This window comes from Ranitomeya variabilis, chromosome 5 (genome assembly GCF_051348905.1).
Source record: "Ranitomeya variabilis isolate aRanVar5 chromosome 5, aRanVar5.hap1, whole genome shotgun sequence".
In the NCBI taxonomy this organism is placed as follows: domain Eukaryota; kingdom Metazoa; phylum Chordata; class Amphibia; order Anura; family Dendrobatidae; genus Ranitomeya; species Ranitomeya variabilis.
The window spans coordinates 558,863,072-558,883,765 of NC_135236.1; the positions used below are offsets into that span (position 1 = coordinate 558,863,072).

The window sequence follows — 20,694 nt, forward strand, 5'->3', positions numbered from 1 at the left end:
ATAACACAGCCATCATCTGCCAGGAATGACAGGGACACAAAATATGAAGTAATAGTGCATCAAATGCCAGGAAGGGGTTAATGTATAACTTTTTCCTCACTTTGCTTAATATACAGCGTAACCTTCGGCTCCAATATACAATTGCAATCAGAATTTTTTAACCCATGTCCTCATAATTTGTTGAATTCATTCTGCCCTCCACCCACTGCACGTTTCCAGTGCCTGACAAATGAAAGCCGCCCTAGAGCGGGAAGGGTGTGCTTTTCAGCATATACGGTACTTCTTTCTTATTCCTCCAGACATAATGCTATAGACCGGAAATGCTTAGTTTTGATTCCTTGCTCTACACATCTGGGTTCCGCAACGTCTGTGGCTTATCTATATGGTTTTGATCATATTGAAGAGAACTTTTCTTGTGCTTGTGGATAAGTAGAGAGGATGTCATGTAGTTTGGGCATAGACACCGCCAACATTTAGCATACACCTTAGGGCCGCCAACATTTAGCATACACCTTAGGGCTTGTTCACACAATCATATTTTCAGTCAGAGTGCTGTCTATGGAAAAAAGGGCAGCAATCGGACCAATGTTATTTAATGATAAAATGCAGATGTGTTTGTCTTTTTACTGACCAAAAAAAAAATCACAGTATGCACAAGTTTCTTTCGTGAGTCGGAGGTCTGTGATGAAAACAAAATTGCATACCATGCAGAACCACAGTATAGCATCCGATTTTATGGCTACATTGCATAGCCATAACATAGGAAACTGTAAATGGTCCTGTACATGATTAATAGCTGCTGAGCAAAAAAGAAAAAAAAAACAGATTGTATACAGACTGCACATGTATGACAAGTGAGAAAAAAAAATCTTACTTTTCTGGATGAAATGCTGAACAATACGCTCGTGTGAACTTACTCTTACTGTGCAAGCTACAGGTCCTATGCAGATACTTATGCTTTTGACCACCTGCCTCCTCATGAATCTGGGGAGCGTTTCCTATGCCTGTCATGCCCAGGTAGGGTAGCCAATGTTCCTTTAACTTTGAACCGGGAACTCAGCTTACATCTGTATCTCTAGGAGCACGGTTACCTTTGGTATCCTTTTATTTGCTTGTTCAAGACAATGATCACTTTTAAATTTTTGAAACACGTACTAGCCATATAGCTAACATGCAATAATACGTCATATTCAAGAAATGAGCTTTGATAAAGATCGCAGCTGCGATCGAAACAAGTTGCTCATGTCCTCATGTGCGCTGTAGTGTGGTTCTAGGAGCCGGTGGTTATTTTAATTACCGTGCATAAGCTGAGATTTTCAGCACATTTTTTGTGCTGAAAACGCCCCCCCCCCCCTTGGCTCATACAGGAGTCACAGTCCAGAAAGCCGTCGGGGGAGGGGGTGGCTGTAGCACAGTGACAGCTGCAGCTGCCAGCTTCCAGAAGACATGAATACTCACCCTCCATCGCTGCATCTCCGTCCCGGCGCCAGCAGCTCTTTCCTGTTCCTGTGCTCAGTGGTCAGGTGGTATTGCTCATTAATGTAATGCATATGCACACGACTCCACTCGCAAAGGCGTGGAGCGCATATTCATAACCTTTATGGGCAGTACCACCTGACAGGAAGAAACTGCTGCGCCGGGACAATGGAGATGCAGGGACATTCAGCGATGGTACGAGGAAGGCGAGTATGACAGGGGAGGACGCCAAGCCATGCATACAAGGGGGAGGACGGCTGAGCCAGCCATGTATACAAGATGGGACGGGGGAGCCATGCATACAAGATGGGACGGGGGAGTCATGCATACAAGATGGGACGGGGAAGCCATGCAAACAAGAATGGGACGAGGGGAGAGCCATGCATGCAAGGATGGGACGAGGGGAGAGCCATGCATGCAAGGATGGGATGAGGGGAGAGCCATGCATGCAAGGATGGGACGAGGGGAGAGCCATGCATGCAAGGATGGGACGAGGGGGGAGCTATGCATGCAAGGATGGGACGAGGGGAGCCAAGCCATGCATACAAGGATGGGACAGGGGAAGCCAAGCCATGCATACAAGGATGGGACGGGGGAGCCGAGCCATGCATACAAGGATGGGACGGGGAGAGCCGAGCCATGCATACAAGGATGGGACGGGGGGAGCCGAGCCATGCATACAAGGATGGGATGGGGGGAGCCGAGGCATGCATACAAGATGGGACTGGGGGGAGCCATGCATACGAGGGGACCGGGGGGAGCCATGCATACAACAGGGGGAGCCACACAGAGCAGGACAGGATGAGGGGAACCACGCATACCGGGATAGGAATGAGGGGACAATACATACCAGGCTTATACTCGAGTCAATAAGCTTACCCAGTTTTCCGTGACAAAATTAGGTGCCTCAGCTTATACTCTAGTATATACGGTATGTGAAATAAAATGTGATGATTTTTTTTTTAAAGAAGAGGTGGAACAGCAAGTTTTTTTCCTTGGTATACGATTACGTCTCATGAGGACGGAGTTCCGTGCACCTTCTGAAGATCGATGAGCTGGTTTTGTTTATTTTCTGCACCATATTCATGAAATACCTAGCCAGTCCAAGTATTTGAGGTTTTTAATCTCAAATACCTGATGCCGCTAATTAACCCTTTGATTAGCTGTATCAAGTGCTTGAGACATCTGATTTATAAATATGTGCTCATAGGAGGGATTCCATTCAGGGGGATGAATAATACTGAATGCGGAGTTGTTCCTAAATTTGGGTACTTTTTAAAGCTTTCACGCTAGAATTCTGACCTGAAAGCCTTGATGTAACTTGATATTAGTAACTCGCAAAATCAGTTCACTTACCTGTTAGAATTGATGAACATTTCCTCATTCCCACTACTTGCAATGACATATTATTCCTATAAACATACAGGCAATGACTGACCAGCCAGCTTAGGTGTCTCATGCAACATTGGGTCATGGTAATGGTCGACATTCTACTGTCATGTGGAGCATCAAGGAGCACTCACACAGGAACAGTGAGCTATTGTTACAGGATTATTTTTACTTTGGGGCTTAGTTAAAAAGATTTTTTTTTGTTATCCATAGAAGACCCTAATTAAATACAAGTGCGCAATAAATAAGTCAAATAGGTCATAAAGTTATAATAGAGAAACCTTTTCATTTCACACTTTGTTTTATTACTTTTATATCACAAAAATAGACTTTAACAGTTCAACCCAACTTTGCTTCACCCATGAGAAAATGTACAATGAAAGGAACATTTGAAAATTCTTATCTAAGGAAAGCGTAGCTGCTACATCATGGCTCACAGTGCACGTCATCTGACAAAACCATTATTTTACTAGATTGTCTAATTAACGGATACTTAGAGCAGAACAGCAAAATGTAACAAAAATAGAGCCTGATTTAGTTCCCTGTAGATTGGATGAATATATTTTTCCTTTAAGTGTGCTTCTCATCTTGGTTAAAATCATATTCATATTTATGAAAGATACTAAAAATAGGCAACAATATGTAATCTCTCTATGACATCAGCAATGAATCAGGTAGTGGTAAAATGATATGTGTCAGGAACTTGGACTCATAAACCATCTGCATCCCACACCCAAGATAAGGGAAAATATATCCAGACCCAAATTAGATTTTTAGCACCCTTTTTACTTGTTTATCTTTGTTGTATGAAATGTAAAGTGGAATTGACTGTATGGCTTTAGATTTCCAGAATCTTCCAAGGTTTCACTCTCTGGATACCAGGCGTGAATTAGAGAAATTGATAAAAAGTTCTAAAAACAGAATGTAAAAATAAAATATAAAGAAAAATAAAAACCAATAATAACTGGATATGCTGCATGTCAGTCAACTTCCGTTAATCCACAGGGCCGTAGAAATTCTTGTCCTCGTTCATGAAACCATTTATTTGAAACTAGAAAAAAAAATAATAAAAAAAGCAGTGAACATTGTAAAATATAAAAATGGTATTGCCTGCAGCATATCTTTACAGTAATACAACGAACAAAGTAGCATCAAATATATAATTAAGATTTTTCTTAAAGGGAAACGGTCAAAGTTTTCAGACCCCGAAGTAATGTCATAAAGTACCTGTAACAATTATTACTTCCATATATTGTAAGTCCATGTCTCCGTTGTCTTGTAATCCATCTGTAAATTTTTATGCAAAGAGCTTGCAATTGAGCAGGCCTAGCCTGCACCTACAGCTCCTATGGTCTCTCTTATTGGTCAGTCTTTTGTGACCTATTCCCATGGCCGACATCTCGCACAGGCACCAATATTCTTGGGGCGGCACATGCACAGTAACAACAATATGCAAACATTTGCTGACAAAGAGGGCACCATTGATTTTTGGGGTCAACATTGCATACACCGCAAATACTAAGTAAAGAGAAAAGAAGTATGCAAATCCATATGGATTACCATATCAAACATTTTACTGTACAAATACACAGAAAGGACAAAATAATAATAATCTCTTTATTCATATAGCACCAACATATTCCGCAGCGCTTTACAGACATTATTATCTCTGTCCCTGATGGGGCTCACATTCTAAATTCCCTATCAGTATGTCTTTGGAATGTGGGAGGAAACCGGAGAACCCGGAGGAAACCCACGCAAACACGGGGAGTACATACAAACTCCTTGCAGATGTTGTCCTTGGTGGGATTTGAACCCAGGACTCAAGGGCTGCAAAATAGAGATCAAAACAATTAAAAAGCACAAGAAAATGATATGTTTGACATGATGATCCCTTTGGATTTGCATTTTCTGTTTTCTAATTCACATTTGCATTAAAGTCATGAGTACATTGCAAGAACCGGACTATCCATATGCACATGCTCTGCCCCTAAAGAATGATGGTACCTGAAGAAGTCACTGTCTAGTCTGCGCAGATAAGATAGTCTGACTTTCACAACATCATCATGACGTTACGGAGCATGCGCTACCCCTAGAATGTGGGTGCCTGTGCAAGATGTCAGTAGAGGGAGTAGGTCACAAAAAAGTGTGACCTGTCAATTACAAGCAGGAGGCAAGTGCCAGGAAGAGAAAGAGGCTGGAGAGCTGTGAGTGAAGGCAAAATCCCTGACCTTGTGAGTTGTTTTGCATAATAATTCACTGATGAAACACTAGAGAAAGGAGACCCTGACAGAATATAAAGGTATGGAAGTTATCATCATCAGGTACTTCACTCTGATGATACTGCTTTGGGTCTATAACCCTGCTGACCAGTGCTCTTTAAAGTGCATATGCTTCCTTTTCCAATTTCTTCTACTTCTGCATATTTGTTCCACTTACATGTTCAGATCATCAACTTTTAATATGAGACAAAGATAACCCAAGTACTCACATAATGCGGCTTTTAAATGATGTTTTCATTAAAGGAAAAATGCTGCTCATGCCTACTTGGTCTATGTAATCAAACACTTTCCATCTTAGCTATTAAATCTGCCAGTTAACTAAATACAATTGATAATTGGGTTCAATTTCACTAACCACATCAATCTAAGTTTACTGCCAGACCCATTAAGTCCAACATCACATCAACGAAATTTGGCAGTGTAACACAGATAAATGGTCTAATAGATTGTGCGATCATGTGCTGACTAAAGAGAATCAAATGCACATGCCAAGGTACGAGTCTGAAAAAAGTTACAAGACCAATACGAATACCCTGGGACTTCAGTGAATCAAAGTTAGATCCATTATGGAGAAATCTTGGAACAGTGTTATTCCTAGAAGTGGTTGGCCTACCAAAATTTTACTAAGAGAGTCTAGGTTCTATTGTCTCCTAAATGAGTTGTTTATGAGCAATGAGCAAATATTGAAATATCTGCAGGCCTCACTCTCTAACCACTATGGTTAATGTACATGATTCCACGAAAGGAAAGACATGTCAAAAATGCCATCCATGAGAAAGTTGCAAGGTGCAAAAAGTATCGCCTACAGAGGCTAGTCTTCCATTTTCCAGAAAAAAATGTAGAAGATACCCAATAATTTTAGGATAATATTATTTGGACAAATATGTCAGTAATGGAACTTTTTGGAAAATATGGATCACGTTACATCTGGAGTAAAGTTCACATCATACTAACATGGTGGTGGTATTGTGATGGTATGGGGCTGCCTGGCTTCTGCGGGACCTTGATGACTTGTCATAATTAATGTAACCATGAATTCTGCTATAAAAAAAATTTCTCAAAAGAGATCCTGTCACAAGAAAAAAAGCTATTAACCTGTAGATATAGGGTTAATCTGCAGATTAATAGTGTCATTAGCCTGCCTGACATCGGCACTTGACCAAACTTTGTGGGGAGAAAATAACTTTATTCCCCTGGCAGCGTTCAGCTTCAAATCATGAGGGGGGTGGTGCCGGCATAGGTACTGTCATTGCACTGAGTACACAGAGCGGCGGCTGTACCGCACCCCCGACCCTGACTGGCAGCCGGCCCCAAAACAGAGCCAGTGTCAGTCAGGGCCGGGGGTGCGGTTACTGAAGTAGTGCTTGAACGGCCCCTGTAAATGAAATCTGAATCCTGCGAGGGGGAATAAAATTAATTTTCTCTCGATAGAATTTGGCTAAGTGCGGGCACTGGGCATGTTAATAATGCTATTAACCTGCAGATTAACTCCATATGTGCAGGTTAATAGCATTTTTGCGTTTTTTTCTGGACACAGGCTCCCTTTAAGAAGAATGACCCTCCATCAGTTTATTCCTTAAAGTTCCAGGTCAGTTATCTTGTGCAGCAAGCCAATGATCTGAAGCACACAAAAGGTCCACCCTTGAATGGCTCAAAAAAAGAGACAAAAAGATTTATGAGTGGCAGAGTTAAAGTCCTGGCTTGAAACCTACTTGGATGCTGTGGCAAGATCTTAAAAAAAAAAACAAAAAAAACTGGTCAATGTTGAAAACCACCCAAATGAACAATTTCTGCACAGCTGTGTAAAAAAGACTCATGACGAGTATTTGATTACAATTGTTAATTCCCTGGGTAACACAGCAAAGTACTATGTTTAGGAGATTAATTACTTTTTCACAATGCATATATAAAAGGTTTTAAAAAAATGTTTAGCTTCAATAAATTATCATATAAAAGCTGCATATTATGTTTACTGATGTTTTATTTATTAAAATAAATTGGATGATCTCCTGTTTTGACTGCACTTGCAACATTTTTCCATTATGAAAGAATTTCTAAAACATTTTCATCCTGAAATATTTATGTAAAGGTGTACCTAAAGAAAACTTCACTTGGCTGTCAGCAAAGACCACGTCAAAGCCAAAGATCTACATTGGCATGTAAGCACGTAATGAAGTACTGTACTGATAAACTGATTCATGATTAAGGGTGCTTTGCCACCAGAAACGCGTTGATATTGTTTTTATCCTTGGTGTTGCTGATGTTTTTATCCTCCACACGATGTGATTTGAAGTGAATAAAGTAACGCAATTTTTTTCACTATCTCGTTGAGCTGGATTTTCTCCTTTTTTTTCACTGATAAACTGACACATGCAAAATTGTTAGGAATAGAGTAAAAAAAAAAATAATCAAGAAACCTCCTCCATTGTCAACAGATTTACTTATAACGATGAGTCAATCTATGATCACTGCGTAAGGGAACATGTACTTGAGAAAAGATGATCTAAAAGGCATTTTTTGGCTGTGGTTCAAATAGAATGTCAGAGAAAAAACCTGGGAGCCAGTAGTGCGCAAAGAAACATGGTGGACAAAGTCATAAGATAGCTTTGTGCATAGGGCTGTAAGCTTATTAGATAGCATGCTGCATTACATAACTGTAAGCATGCTTCTCATCCCCAGTTAAAGAAGGCATTTGGATAAGTTAATTGTCTTATTGTTTACCACAGGTAGATTGACATGTTTATTATATACTCTATCCCCTCCCATGAAGGGGAGCTGGGTAAATTATTTAAAAATTGTTTGACATATGTTTAAAAAGCAAACATGTACATTCTAATGTAAAACAGAAATATTACTTGAAAATAACTTACCCCACTTACTGCCGACTAATACAGGACAAGCTGCGTGCCTTGTTCTATAGTCGCCCTCTCCACTTTTGAAAAGATTGTACCAGAAGACCGCAGTGCCCTACAATAATAGAAGCATCAAATCTGCTTAAACACTGTAGATCACAGCCATCTGTATTTTGACAAGTTCAAGGAGAGCTTTAAGGGTCTACAATACTGACAATCGGAGCTGGTTTAACAGCCTCTGAAAATGCTAATCAGGCACAATGACACATTCCAAATATTAACACAAATATTATTAGCACATTTGCTAAAACAGGATTCCATCACTTTGCTCCACAATGGTCATAAGTTTGCCAAATGTCAAAACCGAAGAGATGGTCAGGCCCATTTCTACGGTTGTGCTTTGGTTCCGTGTACTCTGTACATATATGGAATGTGGCCCCCCATTTTGGGGCTTTTTGTCTTCTTTATATACACTGCTCAAAAAAATAAAGGGAACACTAAAATATCACATCCTAGAGGTCACCGAATGAAATATTCCCGTTGCAATTCTTTATTCTTTGCATAGTGTAATGCGTTGAGAATAATAAAATATAAAAAGGATCAATGTAATCAAAATTAATATCCCATGGAGGTCTGGATTTGGAATGATACTCGAAATCAAAGTGGAAAGTCAAATTACAGGCTGACCCAACTTCAGTAAAAATGTCTCAAGACAAGGAAATGGTGCTCAGTTGTGTGTGTGTGGCCTCAAAGTGCCTGTATGACCTCCCTATAATGCCTGGGCATGCTCCTGAAGAGACTGCAAATGTCTCCTGAGGGATCTCCTTCAAGACCTGGTTTAAAACATCAGTGAACTCTTGGCCAGTCTGTGGAGCAACGTGGCATTGGTGGATGGAATGAGATATGGTCTCCCAGATGTGCTCGATTGGATTCAGGTTTGGTGAACGGGCAGGCCAGTTATAGCATCAATGCCTTCATCATACAGGAACTGCTGACACACTTAAGCCACAAGAGGTCTAGCATTCTCATCCATCAAAAGGAACCAAGGGCCCACTGCAACTGCATATGGTCTCACAATGGGTCTGATGATCTCATCCCAGTACCTAACGGCAGTCAGGATACCTTTGGTTAGCACACGGATGGCTGTGCGGGCCCTCCAAAGAAATGCCACCCCACACCATTACTGACCCACTGCCAAACCAGTCATGCTGAAGGATGTTGCAGGCAGCAGATCGCTCTCCATGGCGTCTCCAGACTCTGTCACCTCTGTCACATGTGCTCAGTGTGAACCTGTTTTCATCTGTGAAGAGCACAGGGCATCAGTGGCGAATTTTCCAATCCTAGAGTTCTGTGGCTTTGAGAACAATCCCCATCTGTGGACGTCAGGCACTCAGACTGTAGAAGGTAAGTTCCCCAAAATGTACATCTTTACATAGAGATGTGTATAATGATATATAATTCCTCCACATGTGCTCAGTAGGCCCCCTCCTCCACCTTGCACCATGTGCTAGTATAACAGATTTCATTCAGGATTGAGGGGATGTACCTTTGCTAGTGAATAGACTTGGGACCTCATCCCCACACACCTGGGACCGAACACACCTCTTCTTGGCTGGACATAAAAGGGACAACACATGTGCTTGGAGGCCCTCTTTTGCTTTGCCTTCTTCCTGAAATGATGATGGACCCACATGGCTTAAGTATACTCTGTATCCCCTTTTCTTAATAGGCCCAGCAATACTCATTAGGGATAGCAAGCTATAGATGGGAGGGCTGATATTGTATGTGTGATTTGGGCAATTTGGGCAGTTAATTGTTGGTTTTTATACTATGTGATATTGTTGTGATATTACTGGATATTGTGGGTTATAACTGTGTGATATTGTTGGGATATCACTGTATACTTTAGTGATATTACTGTATTAGAGTTGTAGTAGCTGTATATATATATATATATATATATATATATATATATATATATATATATATATATATATATATATATATATATATATATATTTATTTATAGTTGCCAGCTTGGGTATAAATATATATTATGTTATAGACTGCAGACTTGCGTGTGTAATAAATATCCTTTATTGTTACACAGTTTTGTCTCAGTATATTGTATAAGGAAAAGATAATGTTGAGGCATATTTAGTGGATATTAATTGATAGTCAAGTTCGGCGATAATAGTTAATACCGGACCTCAATAGAGGTGTAAGGAGAGTTCCTTCTTTGGTATCTATAAAGTTGCAGTATTTGCAGGGAGGAAATCCCGTCCTTTTACAAAGACCATCCTTATGGAGTCGGTTTCTAACCTTTTTTGGAGACACATGCACATTTGTGGCCTGCTGGAGGTCATTTTGTAGGACTCTAGCAGTGCTCCTCCTGTTCCTCCTTGCATAAAGGCTGAGGTAGCGGTCCTGCTGCTGGGTTGTTGCCGTCCTATGGCCCCCTCCACGTCTCCTGGTGTACTGGCCTGTCTGCTGGTAGTGCCTCCAGCCTCTGGCCACTACGCTGACAGACACAGCAAACCTTCTTGCCACAGCTCGCAATGATGTGCCATCCTGGATGAGCTGCACTACGTGAGCCACTTGTGTAGGATGTAGAGTCCATCTCATGCTACCACGAGTGTGAAAGCACAACCAACGTTCAAAAGTGACCAAAACATCAGAAAGCATTGGTACTGAGATGTGGTCTGTGGTCCCCACCTGCAGAACCACTCCTTTATTGAGTGTGTCTTGATAATTGCCAATAATTTCCATCTGTTGTCTATTCCATTTGCACAACAGTGGACGCACTTGTCTGGGCATCGGTATAGCCCCCAACTTCTGGCAGCCATCCAAGGATAAATATAATATTTTTTATTGGCATTGTCCTTTGTTATTGTGGTAGACCCTATGGTGGAATTGGGTAGCCGGTAGTATGGGGGTGTGATCTCTGTCCATGCATAGGCTGGGATAATTAGAAACTTTGGATATTTCACCTTGCGGCAAATAGCCGGGGCTATGCATATATGTATTATTATGACAGGTTACATCTGCTGTTAGATTTATAAATACTTGTGGACAGATGCAGAGAATTAATATTCATAAATCTCTCTCTATAGATATATGATTTAAGTAAGTCCCTTGCCCAGATGAATGCGTCGCTTAATAGGTATCACACTATACAAGCATATTTTTCTATTCCCCTTTTTCCCCAATTGGTGCTATGTATTTTAAAGTTTGTGGTTTATAATAAAATTTGTATACATTTCGGATAAATTGAACTTTGATCATCGTTTTTTTAGTTTGGTTTTATTTGGTTTTTGGTTATTTTTTGGTTTGTGAGTTATTTGATGATGGGTCTGGTAATCCTTATGGACACATGGAGAGGGTTAATTATAGGTAAATGATTCATACCATGTGTTCTTGTCATACTTGTTGTATTTGGTCAACATTCAAAAGTGACCAAAACATCAGCCAGAAACCATTGGTACGGAGATGTGGTCTGTGGTCCCCAACTGTAAAACAACTCACTTATTGAGTGTGTCTTGATATTTGCCAATAATTTACATCTGTTGTCTATTCCATTTGCACAATAGCATGTAAAATTGATTGTCAAAACAGTGTTGCTTCCTAAGTGGACAGTTTGATTTCACAGAAGTTTGATTTACTTGGAGTTATATTCTGTTGTTTAAGTGTTCCCTTTATTTTTTGAGCAGTGTAGCTTGTCTATATAGCTTTCCACTGGCAGGTGCAAAACAAGCCTGGGTCCAGCTCTGTACTAGTCTATTGAGGCCTGCTGGCACATAGAGAAGCAAAGTACATCCTGATTGTGCCCACCTTATTGCCCTGGGATGGCTTTTATGCAAATAAGGGCCTACTTTTTGCTTTTTTTTCTAGTATTTAAAGTGCAGTACAAATGACATGTCACTTTATTATTTTAGTCCAAACGATTACAATATCAAAATATAATTATTTTTGCTTCACTACTAAAAGCAGGTCAATCATTTCCAACAGTACCATTTCTCAATTTGTGTCTTTTGGAGAGAACAAATTAACAAACAGTTTTTCCAATATAGTTTATTCTTCTTTTATTCAGGGTCCAGGTGTTTATGGTTACAGCAATGGCAATTATCTATAGCTTTATCCATAATAAATCTTTTTTTAATAAACTGCAAAACATCCTGCTTTTCAGTGTTATGCCTGTCGGTTTAAAAAAAGATAGGCCGTCTATTAGGTACCATGGAGCGGTTTTGAAAGAAGGCAACCACATTCTGTTCATTTTGGGCTTTAACTACTTTCAAGCTGAATTTTACCTTCACTGGTAGCACCAGGCCATTTCTGTGAAAACAGTCAATGTCTGTCTTGGGGCTATGGAAACACACCATACTATTTTCAGCAGAGCTGTATAATAGAATATCCCAAGTGATTCCGACGCTTGGAAAATACTCCTGAAAAAGCTTCTGGCATATGCACTTAAACCTCTGGTAGGAATGAAATAAATAGAAAGCTAAGGCCATCACACATTAAAGTTAGACTGTGGTGCCTCCTGATGGTTGGTGGAGACAAGGGTTGGAAGCTTTTCTTCTCCATGATATAAGCTGCTATGAGATGTCTGGCAGCCGCTTTTTCCACTCTCCACACAAAAAAAGCAAATGCTTGGTCAAGCAGTACTTCCATATGTATGGTGGATGTCATGAGAGATGAAGAGACTTGAGTAGTCTCGAAAGTTTGCAATTTGTTACCATCTTTTCAGTTAGCCATTAAAAGGTATCAACCACTGAGGACTCTCAATTCTAAATATTTTTCTATCTACTGGCTAACACGGTACCAAGATATACTGTGTATCTTTCCTGTATGAGAGATGGTGTCAGCCAAATGATAGCTCAGCTAAACACCCATTGCATGTGTATGGACATGCATTGATCAGTAGTGTCATGATCCAGTCCGAAGTTTAGTCCTGTCTGCTCATTCTCTGAGTGGATCATGTCTAGGGTTAACTTTGTTCTGCCTCATTTTGGGCTCGGGTTTGCTATTTAGCTCCCAGGTATCCTGAGGGTGGTGTCAGCTATAGCTCTGTCTTTGGCGTGTGTACCTGACTCTGGAAGCTCTTGATTTGTCCTGCTGTGAACCCTGACTTGTCCTGTGTATGTTATCTCCCCCTGCCTGCCCTTTCCCTGTGTCTCTTTGCTTGTCTGTAGATCTGCTTGACTCCCTGTTTCTGACCTCCTGGCTTGGCGTTTTGACTCTGTTTCAGCTTGTCCCTATTGTACCGTATTTTGCCCGTCCTGGTTTACTGATCCCTTGCTATGTCCTGACTATCCATTCTGTCTAATCATTTTGTACTGTAGTGCTATCTTGTGTTCTGACTTGGCTATCCTAACCTCTCTCTCTCGCCACTAGGTGGCGTTTGTTCAGCTGCTCTGTGAGTGCAGTCTCGCTTCTCTACCAAGCTCCCCCTGGTGGAGGTTGCGCTGTACTGCACTGCAGCTGCATGACAAGTAGCTTAAAAAAAAAAAAAGTTATCCAGGCTCGGCTCACTTTTCCAATAGGAGGAAAAAGGGGCTTAGTGATATCACACTTACTGAAACATCTCACAGTAGACAGTACCACATTCTCACCTTCTGGTGCGTAAGTGACTAGAGCCATTCTAACCCTAAAAAGAAAAATTCCCACTGAACTGATGAAAAATATATTTTTTTTCATGACGGAAATATAAATATAAGAGAGTTGGGGTTTTTTCATCCCCTTCTTTTGATGGTTGATGTCACATTTATTTTTCTACTTTATTTCTTGCATTACATTGAGGAGTTATAAAGTATCAATAATCAAGTTTTTCTAACACTATGTTAGCGTTATTTGTACATTTCCAATACATTTATTTTCTGTCGGATTAATGTGAAGTCCTGGACTATATATATATATATATATATATATATATATATATATATATATATATATATATATATATATATATATATATATATATATATATATATATATATATATATATACACACTAGCTGACAGAGTCTACTTTAATATTAAGTATTAATATAAAGTATTAATATTAAGTAAATATAAAACTGGAATGTAGAATTATATACATTCTCTTCTGGTGATTGTTAAAGTACAATCATGGCTGGATTCTGTCTATACTGCCCTTACAGCCCATGTATACACCCCAAAGGCATATTGACAGGGGTGGGAATTTCCTTTACTGATTACTTCAAGTGCAGGGGCAAAGGCAAATTAAATCTTATAAGCAAAATGAAAATGTTTGGAAGTACAATAAACAGCCCTTCTAGAGAGCATATTTATAGCTCCTCACGAAGAGTGCAATAAGTAATGGACTTATTCATACAATTAATGACCTCTCTCCAAACATCTTGTTCTATGCACGGCTTCCCAAACGGATTTTTGGGTTTATTTGTCAATTAGTGTTATGTTTGTTGCTAAGAGATGTAGTTATTATACAGGAAGCTGGGAGTGAGGACACAGGTTTCCTCCGCACTAATGCTCTATAGTGTTCTTACTAAGAAGCCTAGTCTGATTAGTCAGATCCCAAAAAAGAAATGGGATTTTCCATGCAAAGGCATTATAAAAATCCACCCTTACGGTCTTGAGAATATTGCAGTGAATTCCATAAACTAAAAGAAACTCAAAACCCTAAAGTAGGGTGCAAGGTCAAGATAATGGGGGAATACTGTACAAGTCATATAATAAGGTGGCTGCTACTGTTCGATTGGACGTGATTAAGGAGACATGTCAGAATAAAAAAGTAATGAGATTCTCCCTTCTTGTAACTTGTTTTGCTGCTTTCCTAAAACTATTAAATATATGTGCAGCTCATTGCTTTTATAGGGTCATGGTCATGGATAAAGGAGGCCCCAGAGGACAACATGAAAGTCTACTAAAGTTTTGCAGACCCAAGGGTCATATCCACCTTTTTTGACTACAATAGGGCATTTTTGGTGATTTTTACCATGGCTCTTCTTTAACTATATGTATTCACCCTGCTATGAAGCTATATAACAGGCCACTGATGTAGTGTGATCCAGACGAGAAAAGATTTGATAGCTGAAAACACAATATGACGCAGTAAGGGCGTTTTATAGGAAAACCGAGAGTCTCATGAGGCGTTAGGGTGGGGACAGAAATTAGCAGCAGAATAAATTCTAAGCATAAAACAATTGAAAAGATAGTCAGCAATTAATTGTGACTCTTGTGTAGAATTTATGACTCACCAGTAATCCTAAAAAAGACACAGATTATTTCTTAAACTCATCAATGTACTATCTTAAGCCATAGTAATACCCCGCTGATGCTTACATACAGTACTAATTACCCATATACTTCCACTCCACATACAGGTCCTTCTCAAAAAATTAGCATATAGTGTTAAATTTCATTATTTACCATAATGTAATGATTACAATTAAACTTTCATATATTATAGATTCATTATCCACCAACTGAAATTTGTCAGGTCTTTTATTGTTTTAATACTGATGATTTTGGCATACAACTCCTGATAACCCAAAAAACCTGTCTCAATAAATTAGCATATCAAGAAAAGGTTCTCTAAACGACCTATTACCCTAATCTTCTGAATCAACTAATTAACTCTAAACACATGCAAAAGATACCCGAGGCTTTTAAAAACTCCCTGCCTGGTTCATTACTCAAAACCCCCATCATGGGTAAGACTAGCGACCTGACAGATGTCAAGAAGGCCATCATTGACACCCTCAAGCAAGAGGGTAAGACCCAGAAAGAAATTTCTCAACAAATAGGCTGTTCCCAGAGTGCTGTATCAAGGCACCTCAATGGTAAGTCTGTTGGAAGGAAACAATGTGGCAGAAAACGCTGTACAACGAGAAGAGGTGACCGGACCCTGAGGAAGATTGTGGAGAAGGACCGATTCCAGACCTTGGGGAACCTGAGGAAGCAGTGGACTGAGTCTGGTGTGGAGGAAATGGGCTACAGGTGCCGCATTCCCCAGGTAAAGCCACTTTTGAACCATAAACAGCGGCAGAAGCGCCTGACCTGGGCTACAGAGAAGCAGCACTGGACTGTTGCTAAGTGGTCCCAAGTACTTTTTTCTGATGAAAGCAAATTTTGCATGTCATTCGGAAATCAAGGTGCCAGAGTCTGGAGGAAGACTGGGGAGAAGGAAATGCCAAAATGCCTGAAGTCCAGTGTCAAGTACCCACAGTCAGTGATGGTGTGGGGTGCCATGTCAGCTGCTGGCGTTGGTCCACTGTGTTTCATCAAGGGCAGGGTCAATGCAGCTAGCTATCAGGAGATTTTGCAGCACTTCATGCTTCCATCGGCTGAAATGCTTTATGGAGATGAAGATTTCATTTTTCAGCACGACCTGGCACCTGCTCACAGTGCCAAAACCACTGGTAAATGGTTTACTGACCATGGTATTACTGTGCTCAATTGGCCTGCCAACTCTCCTGACCTGAACCCCATAGAGAATCTGTGGGATATTGTGAAGAGAAAGTTGAGAGACGCAAGACCCAACACTCTGGATGAGCTTAAGGCCGCTATTGAAGCATCCTGGGCCTCCATAACATCTCAGCAGTGTCACAGGCTGATTGCCTCCATGCCACGCCGCATTGAAGCAGTCATTTCTGCCAAAGGATTCCCGACCAAGTATTGAGTGCATAACTGAACATTATTATTTGATGGTTTTTTTGTTTGTTATTAAAAAACACTTTTATTTGATTGGACGGGTGAAATATGCTAATTTATTGAGACAGGTTTTTTGGGTTATCAGGAGTTGTATGCCAAAATCATCAGTATTAAAACAATAAAAGACCTGACAAATTTCAGTTGGTGGATAATGAATCTATAATATATGAAAGTTTAATTGTAATCATTACATTATGGTAAATAATGAAATTTAACACTATATGCTAATTTTTTGAGAAGGACCTGTATAGCGCTATTGATCACAGTCTGTGTAATCAGGTTAGTGAGGAAATGGCAGGATATTCTCTCTGTAAAGTGAGCATCTACTGCATGGTAAAGATGATTGCATGAGACATAGGTTATGGCCGGAATAAGGATGTAATGTATGAATGACTCCCTTAGGGTATTTGGCTGCCATTTAGCATTTGTGCTCTGAATCCCGAGAAGAAGCTAGGAAGACCTTAAACTTAAACTGGTGGAGAAAGCAGAGTAAGTGTGAGGCGCCCCTTAATATGTCTCTGACAGTTACTTCATTCCAGCATCTTGGCCGATCCGCCTCTGGTGGGGACATTATTCTTATTAATGCCTTGCAGGCACTCATACTTTTGGTACTGGTTTTATTATGTCTGTAGCTGATAGTTTTTCTGCTTTACATTATTTATGTCTCCTGACACCTGCAGTGCTATTGTTCCTGCTTTTCAAGTAAAGAGTGCAATGACTGCAGTTTATTTTTCCTGCTTAGTAAATCTAGTACTTCACTTATACCGCCTTACTGGATACAGTTTTAGTTATGTTCCGCTTTTATAAGCCACTAGCTGTACTACCCGGCTTCGCCCGGGTTAATGACTGCTGTTAGCAAAATAGAATGTGTTAACAAAAATGTATTCTGCACACAAAAACCACAAAACAAATAGATAGAAATGTAATTATTAAAAGGCAAAAACTAAGCTAATAGAAGAATTTCACAACATATATTAGCTTTGTTATACTGAGAATGTCTTTGTTGCCTATATTAACCAATCAGAGCTCAGGTTAATTAACTGTAGCAAAATAGAAGCTGAGCTGTGATTGGTTGCTATTGGCAGCCTGATAAATCCCCAGCCAACAGTAAGCCCTCCCCCTGCCAGTATATATTAGCTCACACATACACATAATAGACTGGTCATGTGACTGACAGCTGCCGTATTTCCTATATGGTACATTTGTTGCTCTTGTAGTTTGTCTGCTTATTAATCAGATTTTTATTTTTGAAGGATAATACCAGACTTGTGTGTGTTTTAGGGCGAGTTTCGTGTGTCAAGTTGTGTGTGTTGAGTTGCGTGTGGCGACATGCATGTAGCGACTTTTGTGAGATGAGTTTTGTGTGGTGACATGCGTGTAGCAACATTTTGTGTGTCGAGTTGCATGTGACAGGTTAGTGTAGCAAGTTGTGTGCAGCAAGATTTGTGCATGGTGAGTTTTGCACGTGGCGAGTTTTATGTGTGGTGCGTTTTGAGTATGTGCAAGTTTTTTGTGAGGCAACTTTTGCATGTGGTGCAACTTTTGTACATGTGGCAATTTTTCTGTGTGTGCAAGTTTTGCATGAGGTGAGTTTTCCATGAGGTGAGTTTTGCACGTGTGGCGAGTTTTGCGTGAGCCTAGTTTTGCATATGGCGAGTTTTGCATGTAGCGAGTTTTGCGCGTTGCGAGTTTTGAGTGGTGACTTTTGTGTTTCGACTTTTATGTGGCGAGGTTGGTGTGTGTGTGGTGAAATGTGTGCTGAGGGCCGTATATGTGTTCAAGCACGTGGTAGTGTGTGGCGCATTTTGTGTTTGTGTTCATATCCCCGTGTGTGGTGAGTATCCCATGTCGGGGCCCCACCTTAGCAACTGTACGGTATATACTCTTTGTCGCCATCGCTCTCATTCTTTAAGTCCTCATTGTTCACATCTGGCAGCTGTCAATTTTCCTCCAACACTTTTCCCTTCACTTTTTCCCCATTATGTAGATAGGGGCAAAATTGTTTGGTGAATTGGAACGCGCGGGGTTAAAATTTCACCTCACAACATAGCCTATGACGCTCTCGGGGTCCAGACGTGTGACTGTGCAAAATTTTGTGGCTGTAGCTGCGACGGTGCAGATGCCAATCCCGGACATACACACATACATACATACATACACACATTCAGCTTTATATATTAGATATACCTGTATGTAATCTCCTGTATATAGAATATACCTGTGTGTCATCTCCCCTGTATATAGTATATACCTGTATGTCATCTCCTCCTATATATAGTATATACCTGTATGTAATCTCCTCCTGTATATAGTATATACCTGTGTGTCATCTCCTCCTGTATATAGTATATACCTGTATGTCATCTCCTCCTGTATATACTATATACCTGTAGGTAATCTGCTCCTGTATATAGTATATACCGTACCTGTGTGTCATCTCCTCCTGTATATAGTATATACCTGTATGTCATCTCCTCCTGTATGTAGTATGTACCTGTATGTCATCTCCTCCTCTATATAGTATATACCTGTGTGTCATCTCTCCTGTATATAGTATATATCTGTGTGTCATCTCCTCCTGTATATAGTATATACCTGTGTGTCATCTCCCCTGTAAATAGTATATACCTGTGTGTCATCTCCTCCTGTATATAGTATATAGCTGTATGTCATCTACTCCTGTATTAGCCCTCGTTCACACGTTATTTGGTCAGTATTTTTACCTCAGTATTTGTAAGCTAAAATGGCAGCCTGATAAATCCCCAGTCAACAGTAAGCCCACCCCCTGGCAGTATATATTAGCTCACACATACACATAATAGACTGGTCATGTGACTGACAGCTGCCGGATTCCTATATTGTACATTTGTTGCTCTTGTAGTTTGTCTGCTTATTAATCAGATTTTTATTTTTGAAGGATAATACCAGACTTGTGTGTGTTTTAGGGCGAGTTTCGTGTGTCAAGTTGTGTGTGTTGAGTTGCGTGTGGCGACATGCATGTAGGGACTTTTGTGAGATGAGTTTTGTGTGGCGACATGCGTGTAGCAACTTTTTGTGTGTCGAGTTGCATGTGACAGGTTAGTGTAGCAAGTTGTGTGCAGTAAGTTTTGCGCATGGCGAGTTTTGCGCGTGGCGAGTTTTATGTGTGGTGCGTTTTGAGTATGTGCAAGTTTTGTGTGAGGCAACTTTTGCATGTGTTGCAACTTTTGTGCATGTGGCAATTTTTCTGCGTGTGGCAATTTTTCTGCGTGTGCAAGATTTGCGTGTGGCGAGTTTTCCATGAGGTTAGTTTTGCACATGTGGCGAGTTTTGCATGTGGAGAGTTTTGCGCGTGGCGAGTTTTGAGCGGCGACTTTTGTGTTTCTACTTTTATGTGGCGAGGTTGGTGTATGTGTGGTGAAATGTGCGCTGAGGGTGGTATATGTGTTCGAGCACGTGGTAGTGTGTGGCGCATTTTGTGTGTGTGTTCATATCCCTGTGGTGGTGTGGTGATTATCCCATGTTGGAGCCCCACCTTAGCAACTGTACAGTATATACTCTTTGGCGCCATCGCTGTCATTCTTTAAGTCCCCCTTGTTCACATCTGGCAGCTGTTAATTTGCCTCCACACTTTTCCTTTCATTTTTTCCCCATTATGTAGATAGGGGCAAAATTGTTTGGTGAATTGGAAAGCGCGGGGTTAAAATTTCACCTCACAACATAGCCTATGACGCTCTCGGGGTCCAGACGTGTGACTGTGCAAAATTTTGTGCCTGTAGCTGCGACGCCTCCAACACTTTTCATTTCACTTTTTCCCCATTATGTAGATAGGAGCAAAATTGTTTGGTGAATTGGAAAGCACGGGGTTAAAATTTCACCTCACAACATAGCCTATGACGCTCTCGGGGTCCAGACGTGTGACTGTGCAAAATTTTGTGGCTGTAGCTGCGACTGTTCAGATGCCAATCCCGGACATACATACATACACACACACATACACACATTCAGCTTTATATATTATAC

The 20,694-nt window shown here is 40.5% G+C and overlaps 1 protein-coding gene across 4 annotated transcripts in view; it reads right to left on the reverse strand.

Annotated features, from left to right (window-relative positions):
* Positions 1 to 3,147: 3,147 nt before the first annotated feature.
* Positions 3,148 to 20,694, reverse strand: part of P4HA2 (prolyl 4-hydroxylase subunit alpha 2) — a 182,933-nt gene continuing 165,386 nt past the window's right edge. For all 4 annotated transcript variants that reach the window (XM_077265959.1, XM_077265957.1, XM_077265958.1 and 1 more), the window contains 2 exons: positions 8,018 to 8,114; positions 3,148 to 3,916 (listed from right to left, as the gene is read on the reverse strand). In XM_077265959.1, the coding sequence (XP_077122074.1) occupies positions 3,846 to 3,916; positions 8,018 to 8,114 (168 nt within the window). In that variant the 3' untranslated portion in view covers positions 3,148 to 3,845. The remainder of the gene's footprint in view (positions 3,917 to 8,017; positions 8,115 to 20,694) is intronic.